Source organism: Buteo buteo, chromosome 4, assembly GCF_964188355.1.
Source record: "Buteo buteo chromosome 4, bButBut1.hap1.1, whole genome shotgun sequence".
Lineage (NCBI taxonomy): Eukaryota > Metazoa > Chordata > Aves > Accipitriformes > Accipitridae > Buteo > Buteo buteo.
Window position 1 is genome coordinate 34,547,132 of NC_134174.1, and position 21,184 is coordinate 34,568,315.

The window sequence follows — 21,184 nt, forward strand, 5'->3', positions numbered from 1 at the left end:
ATCTCAACAGGAACCTGTTTTCCCCCATGGGAAAACCTCTCTTTCCAAGTCTTTCCAAGGGAGATACCTAATGAATTGATGACTTGGCAACTGGCAATGTGTGAGGGAGGCTGTATCACCTACTTTCCCCAGGAGCCCCTTTGCCTGAGCCTTCCCTCCACTCCCCCTACCTCTGCTTTGGGCAGGTTATCGGACCACATGGGTTATCTCAAGAATAATTTTCAAGCATCATTACAGTAGGAAAGGGGCAGGTGATACGTGCAAGCTATGTGGGCAAGATGCTGTAGCTGTCTTTCAGGTTAATTTGTAATGCTTTGAAAGATCAAGGCCCAACTTCACTGACATGGTGTTTTATCTGAGGAATAAGCAGAAGTCCAAGCAGGGCTGCCATTTCTTGTCTTTTTCTCTGCTGTTGGGTAGGCTTTTGTAAGAAAAGTTATATTTTACAGAGTTAAATGACACAGTAACTGAGAAATATATCTTTATTATTAGAATGTTTATATTCTAAAAACTTTTATCTGGGGTTACAGTACAATCCAATTTCTTTCTAATTAACTAAGCTGGCATTTTTTCAGCAAGTAACTGTAACTTAGGCTTTGAAAGGTTTAAGAACATGCAACTTTTACTCTCTTTTTCTCTTCCTCCCCCAAAAGGACAACTTACAGTCAAGATTTTGGCGTGATAAAAATAAAATAAACATCTCATTTATGAACTAGTAGTTACACTTAACTTTGGTGACTAACAGAGTAGATAGGCTTTTAAAAATAAAAATATTCTTTCAGTGTCAAGTGGATAAAGGAACAGATGAATATATTTTACTTTATTATCTTCAAAAAGGGTCATTTTTTTCAGGTTTGTAAAAGAATGTGGAAAGCAATAGAAAAAACTCAAGGATGTTTCTATTTTGTGGCTTGCCTAAGAAAGTTGTTGTAACACACAATCTGACCCAAACCCATGCAACACAATTAACAACTCCTCTTCAACATACACAATGCCTAGCATAAGGCCAAGTGTGGCCTTGTGACATAGTTAAATAAATATTAAAATGTCATTACAACCTAAATACCTGAACTGGTTTTACACTGTGACTTTCTACTGAAACAGTGTTGAGAAATTTTAAACATATATCTGATTGTTCCATATACAATATTTAAAATAAGTGAGGAATAATACTTTCTTTCTTCACTCTGCTACTTTCTGCGAGCTCTGTACACTGACAAATGTATGACATCTGTAGTTACCTGATCCTAGCTGACTGATTGGTCATCTTCTGCTTTAAAAATATTGCAACTCAGGTGCTTATTGCAGCAGTAATCATAGTGATACACTGTCTTTTAATACTCAGTTCTGCTTACAGTCATAAAAAATGAAAAACATTTTTCACAAATCTTTGTACACATACTGTAAAAATCACCTTCCACATAAACAATTTACATCTGTTATGAGTATTTAAAAAATAAATTACACAGACTTGTCTCACCTATCCTTTCTTTTTCGTGAGAAAACAAATTTCATCAGTAACGTCAACAGGATGTTCTTATCTGTAAACATGGCATGAGGATTCATGTTACCAAAAAACTGTACACACAAAAAATCATCTTGATAAATACTCTGATAAATAAGGATCCTTTTAATTGGCACAAACCAATGTAAACATGTGCATTGCTGTCCTGCAATCATCTCTAACTTCCTTGCTCTTGGGTTTTTAGTTGAAATTCAGGGATCTCCCAGTCCTGTCAAGATTCTTCAGAGATAAAAACATGAAGGGTTTCGGTTATGATCATAGCCATTTTAGGCCTCTCGTGCTTGAAACCAAGCACAGGCATTGAACGTGGTGCCGTGCAATGTAACAGGTTGCTTTAGCCTTTCACTTGCTGTACCACAGCTGATAACCTTCTGCTGGCACTTGGTACTGAAATTTCTCCTCTGGCTCAATGCGGTCTATGCTTGTCAGGGCTGCAGTACCAGCTTCTGGTCTCCTTGCTGAGTGACACCAGAGGCTGGTACCTATGGCAAAGCCATAAAGATTCTGGAATTTGAAAACTGCGCTTGAGACATCGGAGCAGCCCAAACTTGTGCCAACAGACAACAAGGCTGCTGGCAGGATTGAGCAGTTTAATGTATGTAATGAAATATGGAAATGTGCCCGACTGGCCTTATGGCTGAAAATCCAGGGTAGCAATCTTCTGCATCTAAGTACGTCTGTGCAGGCAACAGTTAACCATTGATCTTATACGTACCTAAGCTGAAAGATTGAATATTTAGGTGCCAATTAAATGGATTCTTTGGAACTTCAGCAACAGCACGGATGGAAAATAAATTACCAAGCCACATGCTGCCACTAAAATAATTAAGGATATAGCCACAGTACTGCCCAGCAAGATAACTGCAGTCATTTAAAATAAGCTCTATAAATAAATAAATAAATGAATGAATAAATAGAAAAACCTCCATGTAAACTGAATAAAATGTCACTTCTCTTATAGTGCCCACAGAGGGAATGGCGTTACTAAATAATATAAATCTTCCATACTGTATATATTTCTATATATTATATCTGATATGTTTTGGCATGGCCAGATGGATAGGAAAAAGTAGGATGACTAACTTCATTCAGTATTTGTTCTGTTGAAGCCAAGCTCCGGCATTACTATATATTGCTAACCGTTCCTATAGCGGTTTGGCCTTTTTACCCATCTTTGATTTTGCGCTTACTTTCCTGGCAGAGCAGACTGGTTCAGCTTTCTTTTGTGCTCTCCATATTTCTCTTGAGCAATCAACAGGTTCATAGAAGCATTTCACTGGCTGCAAGCTGGTTTTTTCATCCTTTGCTTTTTTCAACAAGATTCTTCCTTTTTGAAAGGAATGAGGCTTTGAGTCAGGGATGTTATACGAAGTGTGTTGACTTCCTCGGCTCCTGAAATTAATAACAGTGATAATTAATAACTATTATTCAATCTTGCAAAGTGATAGGTCCCCAAAATGTCCCAAATGCATACATTTTTGAAGACAGAAATAGCCTTGCTTTAAAGGACCAAGCTGAAAGTTAAAAACAGAGTTGCAAGATGAATTACACTTCTCAATACTTAAAACCATCCATTAATCTAAGAACCCTACATGTGTTACTGGTGGACTCTTCATGCATGTTCACTTTTATTCAGACAGCATTCTGCTGATTTTGGAGCACTGAGACCTTATTCTCATAACTATATTCTCTATATTCTCATAACTTGGTGTTCTACAGGGATTTTAAAGATGCACGTTTACGGCAGCCTTCTGCAAAGAATGAACATTCCATGGTCTTTAGAAGACCAGACAGCACCAGTAACAGTAGAAAGTGGTTGCAGGAACTATAGGACCTTCTTGGTGGGATCTCAGCACTTCCCTAGCCTGTGGCCAGGCCCCAGGGAACTGCTGCTACTAATGGCCAATAGCTCAGTAAACTCCAGGCTCTGCCTTTGTGCTGGCCACTCATCTAGGGAAACTTTAGCTTTGCTTTTAGGCTTTGATTTGAAATGGGAGAAATGGAAAAGGGAATACAGAAATTGGTGGGAAGAAGGGTATGAAAGCTTAAAAGCCAAAGTAAGCTGAATTCTTTGCTCTCTCTGTGATGGTTCAAGCCCAGCAGGATTTGCTGAAATTGGTGGGCTTAGGTGGAGTGACAGCCTGGTGCTGCAAAGGCTGAACCATGCTCTCTGCTCTGAAATTTTACATTGAAACCGCAGTTCTACAGTTTAGCTAGGTAAGATCATTACAGTCCCTTTTAACATAATCTTGAAATGCTTTACAGCAGATACATGTAGTGTAACAGCAGCACTATGAATATAAGGCACCACCTCATGTGTGCCCAGCTACTGTGACTGAAGAACAGATGTGCTGATGTACAAGTTGATCTCTTAAGGGTTCCCACAGGGCTATTTTCCATAGCTCGTTATTTCTGGAAACCATGTATCTGTAGTATTACTTCTTCCGGGAGTTCAACAATATTGCACAATTGACAAAGCCAGTTTTGGAAAAAGCTGTGGTTGTTCATGTGTGTACAGTGCAAACTCTCCCCTGCTCTTTAAAAGACCAGAAGGGTGTCACGAAAGCCTCTGTATTTTTTGGTGGAAGGCAGTGAGGGCAAGTTGACAGCACAGGAACTGAGCCTTACCTACAGAACAGTTTTACCTGGTTGGTAGCTTTGCCGACCAGACTTCACTATCAGGAAGTTTTTTGGGGGAAAATGCTGTGCAGATCCAAGCTGGAGTTTGCAGGCACTGTGCCATGCTGGCCTCGTGTAGGCCTGGGCTCTAACCACTTGCTGTGGGTTAGAAATGACTTCTGTAAATGCACAAGTGTTGGCTGCTCTGTGTTACGATCACCTCTTGGGCACTGTTTGTTACAGTCCGTTACTTAGTTGTTGTTAAAAGATGCAGTGCTCTGTTTTTCTCAGATGTTGTTATGGCAAAAAAGTTACATCATTTACTCCCAAAGCACACACAGGCGTTATTGCAGGTGATGTTAGTCACTCCTCTGCTGCACTGAATGATGCTATTAAAACCAGAAGAAGGTCTAGGTTAGTATGATTGGAGGGGATTGCCTAAAAGAGCTAAACTCTATTTAAATGGAACGAGTTTATGGTAGAGAAGATGGACGTCTGTCCCTAATTCACAGTCAGGGTAAGAAGATATCTAAGACCGACAAAGATGCAGGTCATTGCATGTGAAATGCAATGCTGCCAGCTCCAGATGTGAGAAATGTTTTTTCACTGAAAAATTGAGGCAGCTCCTCAATACAAGTGACTGTGAGAATTTGAACTTCTACTCAAACATATTCCTAATCTGTCGCATTATGGAGAAAGACTGAAATGATGTGACTAAATGCAGCCCACTGCCACAGGCACTTAAGAATCCGATTCTTGCTGCATTTCAGAAACATCAGGTATTTTTCAAGACAGGTCTCATGATCTTGAGAGGCCTAATTCTTAGCTTCTTTACAATGGGAGCTGGCATTTAAAGTTGATTTAGGCACAGATGTGCTGGCAAATCTCAGTGCCCTTGAGAAATGGCTAGTGAGCATCAGCAAAGGTCTCCCATGCCCTCAGTGGAGCATTTCCTGAAAACACCCAGGAGAAATTGGAGAAAAGGAACTGGGAAGCAAGGCGGAGGCCTTGGAGCAAGAGGGATTGCAAGCGCTGCCACTGATCCCAAACAACATAAGGCATCAGTGGCCCCAAACCCCCTGAGATTACACTGCATTTTCTGGATAGGTAGTAGTAACACTTCCCAATCTTTTTAACTGGTACATATCATTAAAACCTTGCTTTATGTACTGAGCTGGGTTAGAGCTCTTAAAAACAGCTGGTGTGGTGAATGCAAATGCTGGATTCATCCACAGAACAGGCAGAGCAAAATAAAACTTTCCTATCCTTCTGAGCATCCTCTCCCATATCCTCTCTGCTTTGTAGGACAAGTTGGGATATTTTTAATGTGGTAACTCCAAATAAAGGCTAGTACTAAATTCTAGTTTTGACAGTGTCTTTTCAAAGTATATCAGCAGTTAAACAGAAACCTCTAAACAATTTCCTATATGCCTTTGAACTCCAACTATTTGTCGGCAATTAATAGGTTTTACCAAACTGCACTATATTTAGACCAAAGACTTGTAAGTGGAAGGACTCATCTCACTGAGTCATTGAATTCACTGGTTATATTTTAATTCTATTTTCCTTGATTCCAGTCATATTAAGACATCTAGAAGCCTGAGAAGTATATACACAGTCAACTGAAAGACTACTTTGGACAATCAAGTTTTTCCAGAATCTCAAATCAGTAGGGAAAAGAAAAGTTATAAAAATAAAAAGTAGAAAAAACAAAGCTAAAGCCCCATGCTGTTAATTATGAATGCAAACACTGCTTATCAGCAAAAGGGTACTTGGCCAGTTGCCTGCTAGGACTATGATATATGAAAAACAGAAACAACTCAAAAAGCAAAAAGGCCACCCCCAACCCAGTAGGCTATACATTGTAATTTTGGTTTATTTTCCAGCCCATCCATCTGTTCATGTGTGCCTCAGTCTTCCAGTAATTCTTGAACCCATTGGTCAGACAGAAACAAATCTGGCAGGGACGCAGAAGTCCCAGACCTGTGGTGATGCAACAAGTTTCATGGCAGTGGGAAAAAGACCCAAACTCGTGTTCCCACTAAGAAGGGTTGCCCTGAAGAAGGATACACTGCCTGACTGTCACTTGGCCAGGCAGCACGCATGATGCTCTGAACCAGCTGCTGGGACTCATGACCAATTTGCAAAGACATGGGAAACCAGCCCCCAATTAGTTCTGCTGCTCCCAGGACACCTGCTTGAGTAACGTGAGATATTATTAGTGCCCATGCTTTGTCGGGGCACTTGTTTCATTACACGTGATTTTTAAGTTGACAGTGTTACTGTCAGTTAGGAAATGACAACTGTCTCTCTCCTACCTACAGAATGTTAAAGATATTTTCAGCTGAAACTTGGCCTGTCTTTGCTGAAGAGATTCAGCTACTGTAGCTTTGCAATAGGCTATTACAGTCAGCAGGAAGGAGTCATTCATTTAACAGAAAATTATTCTTTTTTTTTTCCCTTTAAAGAATATCTGATTTTAGCTTTGATTTAGCAAAAATCCGGTTTTCCTCCCTTACATGACATAAATATAGATCACACTCAGGCATAGAACCTGATCCAAACCCAACCTGATTCAGGCTTTTGGATAAGGTGAAATGCAAAAGCAGAAATGCAAGCATGTCAAGTTAGTGTATTTAAGTAAGAGAAAAATAAAAAGCTATACGTACAGGCATCTGGGTTTCTTATTTAATGAAATGTCTGTAAACTGCAAAGAAAACAGAAACAGGTTATTAATATTAGTATTACATGATAATGTAATTAAAGTACAGGGATAAAATATATGCAGTCTTCAAAATCATATTTCCATTCTCACCTGCTGTTAAAAGTAGAAGAATATTCATGAAAGAAATTGAAAAAAAACCCCAACTTTTATAGATTATTACTCCTCCAACTTATTACATCTGTTTTTAAAATTCACAACATGTGAGTTAGTGGTTGGATATTTCCCCATTATTTTTATCATAACGATAATCAAATTGCTCAAGAAGTGTGGGCTGAAAAGAGATTTTTCACATTAGATTAAACAGTACGGATACAATGAGAAGTAATTATTGTGTTCAAGATAATTAAGGGACAGTGCCTGACTAAGCTGTATTAAATGAACTTTCTCTCAGAGCCTTTAATTTTGCAGTGATACATTTCCTTTACACAAGCGGCTAGCAAACTCCGGCTATGAGCCCTTGGCTCTGCCTACAGTAGCACTGAAGGGCAGAGGGCAAGAACGCAAGCATTTCTCTCCCTTCCCACCCCACATCCTGAGACCACCTAGGGACAGCATAGCCTCAGAGCCAGCACAACTTTACATGACTTCATTTTTTACAACAGTTTGGTTCACAGTGTGGAAACACTTTTTCTAGTTCCTCTTTTAGTGGAGGTCAGGAAAGGAGGTGTTTAATGCCAGCCCAGCTTAAATCGGTCTGGGTACTAAATCAGTTCTTTGTACTGATCTCCCATCAGTGCTACTAGACTGAGCCTTTGAATACCATTTAATGAAGTCAGTGAGCCAAGCGAGCCAGATCTAGCATCTGAAAATGATTATGTTCTTGTAAATGTTCCCTCTGTCCCTGGTATTGTCCACACTTTGCAGATGGATTTTTGCCCAGCCTAACTTTGCTTGTCATCTGTCTTGGATGGAGTCTGGAGCCATCTCATGGTGTGCTTTTCTGTAATTACCTCCTGAAGGTCAGGCTGGTCAATATTTGGATGGATGACCTTAGAGGAATGCTGAAGTCACTCAGAATGCAGGGCAGCTACCTCAAAAATTAGCACCTTCCCCAAGGGACACTGCTGAGCCAGAGATCCCAGTAAACACATCAAGAGCAGGGGAGATGATTTAGTACCGAGGCCCATCTTTAAGGTCCCCCTTGACACTGTTTGAGATGTCCTGTGCTAGATTTCAGCACATCTACATTTATTCAGGTCTTACCTAAAGCTCTTTGTCTTCCAAGTGGCTACAGGAACCTTTGCTTTCCACCACTGCATACCTGTTCAGTGCTGTGCATGATCAAATGCCTTTCCTCTCACATCCCAGGATGAGCAATTACTTAGCATAGGCAGCACGGGGTATTCATTTAAACTGAAAAGTTCTTTGGAATTCATGTGGCTAAAACTTGCCATCTAAACGTAATGTACTGTAGGGAAAATACTAAGTTTAAGTACTAATAATGAAGGCTTTTAAAGAAATAATGTATTTTAAAAAATGACACTAAGACAGCTTTGGTTTCTAACCTGTGGAGGAACAGGCCTGTGGGAATCCATTCACCGTTATTAAGAGTCCCATGATAGGTAACTACAGAAAGCAAGCTGATTTGCCAGCAGGCTAACATGTCCTCTGTAGGGATCCACACCTTTCCTGAGACTCTTTAGACATCTCCAAAAAAATGCTAAGTCACTGTGACATAAAGGAAAGTGGTTGTTGCAAAGGTAACAGCAGCAATAGCCAAAGCTGGAAAAAAAAGGTAAATATCTGGCAAATATTTCATTATTCTCTGCTCTCCCTTTGCCATCTTTGGCTATTGCTGCTCTTACACTCTCTGCTCCTTTCACTCCTGTGAAATGGCAGTTTAAAACATAAATAAAACGCATCTCAAGAAACATTTTACAAATCCAGATCTGTCTGGAGTAGCAATTAGCCTGACCCACTGAGCCCACCCATATTCAAACTCAAGTACTCTCCCTGCGGTGGTGGGTGACAATGAAGAGAAGGACTTTGCTGGCTTACCACATGCTCACTGATGTCAGTGTGGTTGCACACCATCTGCTGATTTTGGTAATATTCTAGCTGCCTTTCTGCCAGATCCACACGCTGCAACAGGTTCTCAATGAAGTGCTGGAGCCTGGCTTTTCCCCGCACTTCTTTTTCTGCTGCTTCTTCCAGGAAGTGGTTGAAAGTAACAACTTCTCTGCAAGATGGAAACATTGCAAAGAGACCACATTTAAATAATGCAAAGGGTCCTGGTCAAAAAATTACTGAAGTTACTCCTCTTTTTCATGGTGATAGCCCATGGTGGCCAATTACTGTCCTTTACCTCTACCTCTGTTAAAAGATTTCAACCTTTTTGTGGACACAGTGCAGATCCGGAAACCTGAATGCTGAATTTAAGTTTATGTGCAGTGGGTTTGGGTTTTTTTGTCACATTATTAGGTGTCTTGGAAATAGTCCTTAGTGGTCCACAGGGTAGAAATGTCATTAAGAATCACCTCTTGAGGTATCTGGAGACAGCTACAGCCACTTTCTCTTTTTTATTTTTCACTTACCCATGTGAGTATCAGCCGGAAACATGAAGAGAAATGGATGAATCCCCAAATTCATCTTCCTGGTTCATCATAATCTTACAATGGTAGTTTAATGTTGCCACTGGGGTGGCTCCTAACTTAAAAGAGCTACTGTGGCCATTAAACTTCACTTTGGCTCTGATCCTGCAAGTACGTCAAAGTGCAGTGTTATGATCTGGAGCTAGTGGGAGCATGGGTTAACAGATAATCTACAGATTATAGACCAAGGAATATGTGTGTGGGAAGAGCAAGTTTTAGGTCAGGAGTTTAGAAATGTTTCTTGTCTGCTAACATAAGTGGAAGAAAGAGATAGCACCACTGACTGTGAAAGGTCCCAGCTCTGTACTGAGACAAAGCTCATTTTGAAGTGCTCTGCATACTATCAGTTTACTATCAGTAATCTGGCCACCATTTGGACCTCTGATATCACAGGAGTTTCTGGGCGGGAGAAGTTTAGTTGCAGAGTGAAGCATGTATTATGAAAAATGGCAAATCTGAGCACGTAGGACTTCCCCTGTTAATAAATGCCTGGATAAACAGTTCTTGCTCTGCCAATGAAACCATGTTAATTTTTGCTTTGTACAAAACTGAAGGGGTGGGAGTTGGAGGAACCAATGCTTGCCAAATGAGAAAGGGCATGATTGCTGGGTAGAAATACATCTCTTGAGGAAAAAGCATTTTAAGCAGAAACTAGGAAACAGTTTGCAGCAGAAATAACCTTTCAAAGCTTGGCCTATTTATAACAAATCCAAAGTTTCTCTGCATTTCATTGTTTTAACTCAGTATAGTTGTAGATAATTGGTTTAACTCAGTATAGTTGTTTTAACAGTGAGCTGTTTTGCCCTAAGAAGAGTTAGCCACAAGCGGTCAGCTATGGAAATTCACCATTTAGGATTTGGGCTGTGTCTGCCTGCTCCATACCACAGCAGAGTGCAGCACGAGGCTGTTTGCATGGCTGATCTAATGGTAGGAATAAGGTAGAAACAAGCACATATTGTTTGGATGAAGAACATCGATGAATATTAGTTTATATTAACTGACCCACAAAATCTGGCTTAAGAAACAGAGAGGTACCTTGTTTGTTAAACTCAGCTAATCCATTGCATTTCAAGGCTCTGCACAGTTTCTGTGATTATTACCTTGCCCAGAGCAACCTGGTAATAAAAAGTCAATGAGGAATGCTTAGGATGAAGCCAGTCTAAACTCATTAAGGACAATTTTAGGGCTTTATTCTCACCACACTTACAGCATTGTAACTTCTTTGATTTCATGATGCCACTCTGGTTTTGTGTTAGTGTGGAAGCAACCTGAAGCCCTTGGCACTCCATTGGGCTCCTCTTTTACAGTAGACAGGAAGCTCAAAAGGACAGAAACTCAGCAGGCCGGCTCCAAATCCCTTAGCCTTTGGGTAAGGAAGAAGTGTGCGTGGCCTGCCAGGCTGCTGGCCCTCCAGTGGGAAGGCTGGGCAGAGTGGGGAGCTGCCAGCCTGGGACACCAAAAGGACACCCCTCCCGGGGCCACAGTCAGCTTGTGTTTTGCTGCAGCGGGAGGCCACAAACATTGAGTACCTGGCATTTGTTTTTAAAAGGGTGATAGTTTCAAGAATGCTAACATTTGTAATTGTCTCAGCAAAGGTAATTTAAAAGCATTCATTAATCGCCTGCTCCATGGCATTAATACATCACCCACAAATTTTCCTTTCCTACAAATAATCTTGTTAGTGAGCTGTGCCATAAGGGGGACAGGGGGAAGCAGTGTTTTTTCTGGAAGACTTAGATGACTATCAGGAGGAGAACAGACACATCATGTCAAGAAATTCCCTAGTATTTTCCTTGCTTTCTAGACTACTTAAGATAACTTGGCATGCTACATGCCATCATTTGTAGAAACAGTTATTAGCAGCAGTAGTAGCACTTCTACCCATTTTTCTCTGTTTAGCTGCCTCTGTACAGTCTATGAACCTGCTTTTAATAACTTTTATCTAAAAATTTTCCTTTGGGCTGAAATGGTACCAGCACTCTGTAAATTCCCTTTAGAAATACAGGAGCCAGAATTATACCCACCCGCTAGGTCTTGGTCACATGCCTCATCCTGATAAGCCGCACTTCTGTCAGTTCAGCTACATTCTTTGTTTCCACTTCATTCTCATCTCTCAAAAGAACAACATGAAGCCCTGAGGACTGACTGCTGATAAGTCTCTCTACTTGCTCCAACACCTCTTCCTCAGAGAGCTTGCTCCGTGCCACAGCTATGCCTTGGTTACCCGAAGAGCATTCCCAGAACAATTTTTACCCTCCTCCCACCATGAACAATAAGGAAATGGTTCAAAGAACTCATGTAGCTTCCTGCAGCCACTGTTTATCTGTTTAATTGCCTTTCTTGTCTCTTGTAGTTTGCCCAGACTTTTTCTTAGCCATACTGATGACCCTCTCCCTTCAGTTCTATTTCTAGATATCTGTGACGATTTTTTGCTTATGTTCTTTATTTTACTTTCAGTTTATTTCTCAAGGCCTCTGCCAAGTTTTTTGGGATTATGTGATACAATTTCTATCTTTTACTCTCTGCTCTTATGCTTGTAGAAAGACAGATGTTCACAGACATCAGATGCTGCTCCTCATGAAGTCAGGGGGAAGCTGAGCCCATGAATATTTTGGGGCCCACTTGGTAGAGGCACAAACCAGAGCATAGCACCATGGGCCCACTGGGCTCTGTCTTGACAGCCTTGTCAGCAGTGCTTACCTGAAACAGGAATCATTCGTTAAAGCCTGGCTCAGACCTGAAGCATTGCCCTTTCTAATGAGAGGTCTCTGCTACTATTCTACACCTAGAGCACTGCTGCTATACTGAGAAAAGGTTATGTAGAGTTATTAACTCCCCTTTTGAACTCCTCCACTCTCAACATCATCTCTTTCGACTCTGCTCTGCTCCTCCGTTTGCTCTCTGCCCATCAGCCTACAGCCTCCTGCCCCTTTTCACTCAGCTGCACCCTGGCACTTATTGTAGCATGGTAAGCTGTAGATCCTGCCACTTACTGTAGCACGGTAAGCTGCAGATCCTGCCACTAAATTTTCTGAGTAGATGATGCTTAGCACAGCTCAGATCTCTGTAAATATCTGTAATGGATAGCAGAGCGATATCATCCGTTTGCTTATAGTTTACTATACTAACATTAAACATTAATTAAATTAAATTAAAAACGAAAACATTTTGTTAAGGGGCTATGACTGGGCAGCAGGGAGAAAGCTGGGTTTCTTGCTTTGTCTTAGGTGCTCTTGTCAGACAAAACCTTTCAGGAGGAGGGATCACTGCTACTGCCCAGAGAGCAGAGGGCACATCGTACTGCCAGCAGCTTGTGGCGACAGGGTGAGGCAAGCAAGAGGGAAAGACAAGGGGGATGTAGCCTGGGAGGTGTCCAAGAGGAGCAGGAGGTGCCTGTACTGCCAGACTGCCAGAGAAGAGCTCTTCCCAGAGCCAGAGGAGTGCAGGGGAAATTTATTGCAGTGCAGCAGGCAACTCAGAGGTGCTCAGCTGAAAAAACAAGTGCAGAGGGAAGGACTCACTATAGGCAAGAAAGACTTGCTGCCAAAGCTTTTATTTTAATCTGACTCTGCCAGGGAGTTAACCTGTTATAGTTAACCAGACTTAACTAGTCTGGTGTTTTTTTTGCTTTCCAACTGCAGCCTAGCTGCTCTTACAGAAAAACTGCAGACAGCCTGCCTTGAAACTTATCCTGAAACCTTCTTTATGGAGGCTGTTGTCATGAAACAGCATGAGATGTGGTAAATAAAGTTATAACTCATAGACTGAGTAGGTGACGTTTATTCTTCTGCCTTTACCACTAGATTATACAGCACTCCTTGCAGGAGTAGTGAGCTGTAATTCTCATTTACTGGAGCAGTTGCTGGCCTGTGGACTCTGCAGACACCCTTAGTATTTGTATGGCTTTCAGCAGTTAAGCGTGTGACACACAGAGTAGATGCAGAGGCTGGGACAGCTCCAGCTCCTTAACAGCTGACAAGAAGGGCTAATGATTTCTCACATTGCGACCAATTCCTCCTACAGATGCATAATACTGGTCTCAGGACTATTTACAGCAACTTGGACAACTGCAGCTGCTCTGTAGGTGGAGACAAGCATGAGTCTCTATGCAGGTTCTGCACCTAAGTATCAAATCCCTTTAGAGAACTTCATTTGGAATAACTCTGCCTTTAAAATCAATAGAAAACCAAACACTTATTCTACCTGAAGATGGGAAAATTCCTACTACAGGGAGTAGTAAAGTGATTTACTTGTGAAAATACTAAAAATATGGACATTTATTAAGTATTAACACCACTGACCTCATCCATCATCCCATTGGTGTTATTGCCTGAAGGCTGCTATCCATTAGGTTATGGTTTCACATTCCTGCACCACTATCAGCACATTCGATTTAAGACGTTCACACCTCCACTCCTCAGAAAGTTATTGACCTACCAGTTGCACCCATTCAGTGGGCTGTGCTCTAGATCTGAGCCCTGAACTTACTGGTGTGACACTGTGAAGATTAAAATGCTTTATTTCACAGAGCCATTCTCTGGGATAGTCATGCTACACTTGAACCAACGCAGCTGTGGGGAGTAATCCCTTGAGGGGGAAGATGAAAGGAAACAGGGAAGAGGGACTGGGACCACCTGAAACTGTGGGTGGAAGAATAATGTGTAGTTGTGGTCATATTCTACCTAAGAGCAAAATCAAAACTGTTTTGTTGTACAACTGAAATTTGTATTTTAAGGAAAGCTGTTGTTTTAAAGCACAAATTGCAGTGATCTCTAAAAGCCAACTCTTAATCCCATTGTCAAGATGTTACTTGCACAGATAATTCCATTAATTGCAAATTTAAGGTGAAGCCACTGGCAAGAATAACTACTCTCTACTACAGCTATTCTGAAATAGCCCTTGCATTCCAGGCTATGCCAGAGCAGAGGCATGACCAGACAGTCTCAAAACAAATGCATTAGACTGGTTAAAGAAGTTACTGTCAGAGATAGGTCAACGTACTACATTGATGCTCTTACCCTATAATCAGGATACAAAGTGAAATTGTTTAAGTCACCATTGAAGGTAGCTTCCAGTTGAGGACGGGACAAACGCTTACGGTGTTCAGACTTACTGAAAATCAAACTCTACCAGTTTCATTTTCTTATATAACTTCCTGAAACAAGCCTCTCTGTGTCCTCTAGAAGTTAAGTTCATAGCTGGTTGTAGTTTCAATGGTTTTCTTGATATCTTATTCAACACAGTCTTATTCCCTTTGGGCAGGCTTCTGTGTTATCTTTAAGATGACAGCACTCACTCTGAGTTGCATCCTCCTTCATCAAACATTGAATCATCACTTTCAGGGCACATTTTCTAATTAAATCATTCCTTTGCTCAGCAGCTCTGCTGACAGCTTGACTCTGTAGCCATCATTCATCAAAACTGTCCAGGGCCCAACGGAGGCAGGTTGGTGAACTGGGACCTGTCTTTGGTACCTGTGCCTGCTTCTCTAGAACATCCAGGTTTGTTTGGTTTTTTCTTCTTCTCCAAATAATAATAAAAAGCTTTGGCCTTTGGACTTTCTAAATACACAAATAAGCAACACAAGAGTGACTGCTGTAAGACTTTTCTGTGCTTAGAGTAATACTACTTCAACTACATATTAGTACAGTTAGTGTGGTACCTCCACCTCTCTATGCCTCAAAACAGTTTAGCTCCACAAGGGCACCACACTAGTATAACAGCATGTACCCATGTGCATATTAGCACAGCCATTTTTGTAAGGGAACAAAAGCAAAATTTAACTAAAAAGATATCTTCACTTTGTCACTCCTTTGTTAGACTGCTATAGGCTTTATTTAAAACAAACAAAAAATAATCAACTGACAAGTCTAAAGAAATAACCTTACTGACCCTACAAACTCTTCAAATGGGCATCCCTGTGCCTGCTGGTGGCCTAAACCAACACTGCTCCCTCTGGAATGAGAGGGCAACAGTAAAACCTCCTGGTGCTGTCATTTGAAATTAGTGCTTTGATTAGCAACAAGAATTTAGATCTCTCCTCCCTAAGCCTTCTTGGGGCTTCCTAACCAAATTACTCTTGCCAACACACATTTTTCCTTTCCCTCATCTTTCCTATTTGACTTCGCAATCAGATCCAAAATCAGAGCCATCACCCAAAGTGCAGTTGTACTGTTATCTTCTGTCTTGTTGTATACCCTTCTAAAGAGGAAGTTTCTTAAATCCCAACTTTTTTTTTTGTTTTTTTTTCACAGCCAGTTCATAGGTCAGGGGTGATGGTTAAACCTGCAAATACATCCTCTTCTACCTTCCGTATCTGCTTAATTCTTACATGTAGAAGCAGGTCTAGCCTAAGAGCCCAGATAGGTCCCTGGCTTATCTGGGCACATTTTGTAAAGAATGAAATATACTGGATTGTTAATTTCAGTATTATGGAGTAATTTGATCACTGATAGTGATTGTCCATTCATATAAGATACTGACAGAGTAAGTGGACATGGACTAATACTCAAATATGGGCCCAGTATAAACATCTGTAACTGCTTTGTCAGAACATTGTTATTTTTCAAGAGTTACTTGAAGGGATCCCCATAAAAGTTTTCAGCTTCTTCTCTAGAAGAAGAGTTTTTGTGACCTTATCTAAGATTTGGACTAGTTTGTTGGTTTGGGGTTGGTTTTTTTTTTTTTGTTTTGGGTTTTTGGGGTTTTTTTTCCCTCTCTTTTGGATAGTTTGTGGGGTTGGTGGTTTTCCTGTTTTGTTTTGTTCCCCCCCCCCCCCCCCCCCAGACTGATCTAGAGTAGCCATACCTTAGTCTCTCTAAAATCTACAAGTGCATATTGATTATAAACTCTTCCTTGCCTTCACAAGCACCATATTCCATGATCTCTGGTAGCAGGGACAACCATTCAGAGACCAAGGGAAGATTGGTTTCCTTTACTTCCTTAGAAATAGGATAAGGAAGTGTTTCATGGAAGAAGGTGTTTTCTTCTTCCTCCTATAAAGAGGAAAGAGGAACAAATTTTCAGCTACAGTGGCTCAATACCAATGCCAGTTTTGGGAAAAGTTATCCATATTCACAAGATTGCTTATGAAAAAAAAAACCAAACCAAACAACCCAAAGAAACTGATGAAAGCATCTATTTCTGAAGGTCAGCAAGTATCAAAATAGTCCCTAAGGGCTGCCTTTGACTTTCCACAGTCTGCAGTGAGAACTCCTGCTTCTGCAGTTTCCATTAAGCAGTCTTGTTTGGCTTTCTAATCATCTGGACTTCTTCCAGAAATCAAAGCCAAAGTTGAGATCCTCCTTTTTTGAAGGAGAAAGTCTTTTCAGCACACCAAATAAGTTTTTGAACACACAAAGGACTGCATATGTAGACAGGTCTCAGAATTTACCAACAGTCCATGAGAAAACCAGACAAGTGACACTGTTGTTACCAAAGTCATGAACATCCTTTCTTCTCCCCTCTATTACAGCATACCATCCAGTGCCTCCTTGCTGCTGGCACAAAGCTAAGCATCCCAGGCAATTTTAGAGGTTCAAATCTGAAAAGCTACCCTTAGAAGTACTAGTCCTGCCTTTACAAAGCATTGTTTATACCTACCTTCCTTCTCAATTTGCTAATTGTACAATGACCTTTTAATTGACAAGCCATACAGTGCATTTTTCTATGGCACTATCTATCCCTTGTTATCCCCCAAGACGGGAAATGCAGGAATGATCTGAACAAGAAAAAAATAACATATCTTCAGTTTTTCCTAGGTGAACTCTACCTATTCTTACACCCTGCCTACCCCCTCTCAGTCTCCTCAGAGTACCTTCACAGTGACTTCTAAGAAGCAATGCTGTGGGGCTAGGCAAAGGCATATGCAAGAACATGCTGTGACTCCCCTCTTCCCCCTCAGTACTCTGGGCTGATAGTCTTTCATCTTATCCACTAGCATGCATTAGGCCCATTTATCTTTAGAAATTAACACACCAATGTGTAATATCCATTCACTCATTCCTATTGCTGCTTTTGCTTCTGATTTTTTTTTTTAATCTTCTTTATCGAAAACTGAAACAAGCTAGCAGTAATCCTAGAAGAGCAATACCCTGGGTACTTGGGTGAAGTCTCTTGTGCAGCTGCCTCTGTTGGTTAGTGTTTCTTACCAATCAAATAACCTTCAGTGTTCCCTGTAACACCAACGTAGGAGCTACCTCTTCATCTGCTTATGCGTTCACCCTCCTCCTTTAGAGATGGCTAGAATTGTAACAGCAATCATCTGAGCTCCTGCCCCCTTCCCGAGCCTGGCAATGTCCTAGTGTGAAGGACAGTGTTTCCCATTTCTCCTCTCATTCTGTGTTCAGTCTTTTCTGGCCTCAGAACCACAGCCTGCCACTGCTGCTAGTAAACACTCTGCGAAGGGGGTAAGTGGCCACTTCCTCGTGCCTTTTCCTAATATAGTTAAAAATCACAACTTTTGCTGTCTTGTTCTTTTCACAGATCAGTGTCCTTTGTTGTCCTCCCCAGATCATACCCATTCTTTCTACCCAGATAACTCTATACCCCCTTCCTCTTTTTCCATGAGCTCTTTTCTTCTTCTGCAGCACTGCAGAACTCTGGTTTTTCTCCACTGAATGGTTTCTGCTTTCTCCTGACAGCCAAGTTTCTCCTGTGGATCTCAAGCCTTGAATTTTAAAAGCACATTCTGCCTTTAGTTTGGGGTAAGACTCGTACCACTTAACTTTAGGTGTCTGAGGTTCAGCATCTTGCCTAAGATGGCTGCTTACCTGAGGTCCCCCTCTAGTCTGCAGATGGAGGAAGGACCTCCACAGAGCAATCCCTCCCCCTCTAAGATACTTTTCTAGAACAAGTAGGATGAATCACACTGTGAAAGAGCCCATACGGGGAGCTTGGCTAGATGGGAATACCAAAACTGCTCCAAACTTTAAGTTATCTTCATGGCCTCCTTCCAGCTTACTTTCAAACCTGTCTCAGTTCCACTATTATCTTTAGCTTCATCTTGAGTCCTTCAATCTTCTCTTCCACAGGGATCACCTGATATTTCAAAAATCAGAGGTTCTGTTGAACATCCTTTCAAGGAAGATACACACTGCAGAGGCTCAAATCCCACCACCTTTGCTGTCCCCTTTTCTGGGAAATCTATAGCACTGCCTCAGGACAGATGACTCCTACTGATGTAGGAGCCATCATCATCTTTTCTTTCTAGTCCTTAGACTACAGGAAGGAATGATGAAAGCCCTCCAAACTTCCTACACTGAACTCCTACACCACCTTCCTTATTTCTTCTAAGATCAGTGTCATGGCAACTAGCACTTCGCATCTTCCCTTGGTAAGCTGATGAATTCGTTTAGAGGCACTCCATTACCACGGCTCTTTATTTGCATTTCTCTGAAATAAGTTCTGTTGCTCCGAAAAGCCTGAAAGGTTTCAGCAAGTGCTGAATAAACTAAGTAGTTCATGTATAAATAATATATCAGCTATCACTACATTTTTAATGGATGCATCACAAACATATTTTTAGCTGGCCTAGGTTAGTCAGAACAACTCTGGCATCTGGTTCCCACTCCCATGTAAGTGATTCCAGTTTCACAGTTCTGTGTCCATCTAAAACACCGACTTGGACGTGGCCTTTCCAGCACTGTCTTTAGTACAGCTTTGATGCTGCATGGGAGACCATCCCACTCCACAGGCAGCCTGCTGACTGACCACGGTGGGACAACCTGAGGGAAAAGGTGCTATTTGGTATTCTTACATACTTCCTCCAGCGCTTACCCACCCATCTCTTCTTAAAAAGATAAGGGATTAGAGGTGTCAGTGTAAATCAGATTACACGCTGATGACAGCTTCTGCTTGTCCCTACCCCCATGAAACCAGGGACACAACACAGGCATTAGAAAGCGTAAAAGTTAGTCACTGGGCAGTCAAGCATGAAAGCCACCTGCTCGGGGAGCTGTCCCCTGGTCTACAACTCCAGAAATACGGTGGTCAGGAGCTGGCAAGCACCAAGCCCCTTCATACTCGGCAAGCAACCGAACCATCCCCTCCCTTCCCCCCCAGAAGCTTTCACTGGCACAGGTGCTGGCCAGCCCGCGCACAACCATCAGCTCTCGCCTCCCCACTTACTCCTCTTTGCGGTGAAGCTCCTCCTCGGACTCGCTGAGGCGCTGCTTCAAGGCCGCAATCATCTCCACTGCCACGTCCACCTGCCTGCTCAGGGCCCGCTCCCGCCGCTGCACCTCCTGCTTCTTCTGGGACAGCTGCACAAAGGCTGCCCGCACCTCTAGCAGCTCCGCCGTCTTCTGGGCCAGCTCTTTGGTAAGCTTGTCGATTCGCTTCTCGATCGTTTTGTCCACGGCCTCTACCATCCTGTTAAACTTTTCTCTGACGTGCGCCTCGAAGGAGGCTTTGGAGTCAGTGGCCGGGAGGCCGGGTTTGGCAATCTGCTCGCCCGGGGAGTCAGCCGGCACATAGTTTGCAACGTAGGAGACGGGCCGCTCAGCCTCCACCTCCAGAGGCTGTCCGCGCTTCGCGCTCTCGCAGGAGGCATCGCAAAAATTCAGGCAGGACCCTTTCGGCTGCACGGCGCCGCCGGGGCTCCCCAGGCTGCCCGGGGCGGCGGGCTCCGGCGGGGAGATGAGCTCCGCGCCTTTCAGCGGTGAAAACGGGCTGCTCTTGGGCAGGAGGCTTCTCTCCTCGTAGCTGTGGCTGTACTCCAGGTGCACCCGCAGAGAGGAGAGGCTCCTGAACCTCGTGTGGTCGCCGCATCGCGGGCAGCGGAAGGGGAGGCAGACGCTGACGCTCTCGAGCGGCTCCTGCCAGGGGTGCCTGCCTTCATCCCGGGCCGTCTGTTGCATTCCTCGCCGGGCCCTGGCTGGGAGAAAACAGCCCGCGTCCGCGCCCGCCCGGGGCCGGGGCAGCCCGGCAGGCGCGCCGGGAAACTTGGGAAACTTTCCCGGGGATTCTTCAGTGGTATCGCGCCATCTCCGCCCGCCGCCCGGGGAGGCACCCGCCCGGCGCGGCCAGCCGCAGGGCCCCGGCGACGCGACGCGACGCGGCTCCGCTCGCCTCGGCCGCCGCCCGGGCCTTGCCGGAGCGGAGCGGGGCGGGGCCGGGCCCCGGCTCGACGCGGGCCTCAGCCGGCCGCAAGGTCGCCGCCCCCGCGCCGCCGCACTCACCCGACTTGTTGCCGCTGGCGGTGCCGCTGGCGGTGCGGCGGCGGGGGAGCCGTTTTCAGCAGAGCCGTAAATCAGGCCGAGCGCGGCGCCGCCGCCGCCGCCACACGCTCTCGCCGCCCGGCCGCCGCCGCGGGGCGGGGCGGGGCGGGGCGGGCGGCGCGGGGGGGGAGAGGCCGGGCCGCCCCGGGGCGGGCGGGCTGACAGGGGGCTCTGGCCGCCGGGGGCTGGTGGGGGCAGCAGGACCGGACCGGGAGGCACAGGCTCAGGGCCGACTCAGGCCAAACGGGGCTGGGAGCCGGGGTCATTCCCCGCCCGGGGAGCCGGCTCCTGTCCCCGCTCGCCGGGTGGGCACCCGGTAGTTGGGATTTGGGGGGGGGGGGTTGCCGGGGTCCTGTTAGCGGTCATAAAAAAGCAGCGAGCTGCGTGGGGGATGGTGGGGAGATGCTGAAGGGTAAGGCAATTAAAAGCATTTAAGCAGCAAGACAAGACTGACACGTGCAAATAGGTGTAACCTGGCCTCAGCTTTCTGGGAAGAGAATTGTGT

General features: G+C 43.7%; 1 protein-coding gene across 4 annotated transcripts; it reads right to left on the reverse strand.

Annotated features, from left to right (window-relative positions):
- Positions 1–468: 468 nt before the first annotated feature.
- ZNF365 (zinc finger protein 365) lies at positions 469–20,771 on the reverse strand. Of its 4 annotated transcripts, none has more exons than XM_075025504.1 (5): positions 20,641–20,771; positions 19,589–20,336; positions 8,868–9,048; positions 6,814–6,851; positions 469–2,917 (listed from the first exon to the last, which is right to left on the reverse strand). In XM_075025504.1, exons 2-5 carry the CDS (start codon positions 20,317–20,319, stop codon positions 2,671–2,673), a joined length of 1,197 nt encoding a protein of 398 aa, XP_074881605.1. In that variant the 5' UTR covers positions 20,320–20,336; positions 20,641–20,771; the 3' UTR covers positions 469–2,670. The 4 variants fall into 4 exon arrangements, 3 of the variants coding, with proteins under 3 accessions (XP_074881605.1, XP_074881606.1, XP_074881604.1); XM_075025505.1 differs by having other exon boundaries at positions 469–1,541; positions 2,716–2,917; positions 19,589–20,761; XR_012650084.1 differs by adding an exon at positions 4,171–4,533 and having other exon boundaries at positions 2,708–2,917; positions 19,589–20,761.
- Between the last annotated feature and the right edge of the window lie 413 nt (positions 20,772–21,184).

Bases quoted from the DNA above. Each gene is read 5' to 3' on its own strand.
- ZNF365 (XM_075025504.1), bottom strand. From the start codon at position 20,319: ATGCAACAGACGGCCCGGGATGAAGGCAGGCACCCCTGGCAGGAGCCG. The intron at 6,852-8,867 runs GTAAGCCAGCAA...TTTTCTTTGCAG, and splicing joins CTGACATCAGTGAGCATGTG to TTTACAGACATTTCATTAAA. The intron at 2,918-6,813 runs GTACGTATAGCT...TATTAATTTCAG, and splicing joins AATAAGAAACCCAGATGCCT to GAGCCGAGGAAGTCAACACA.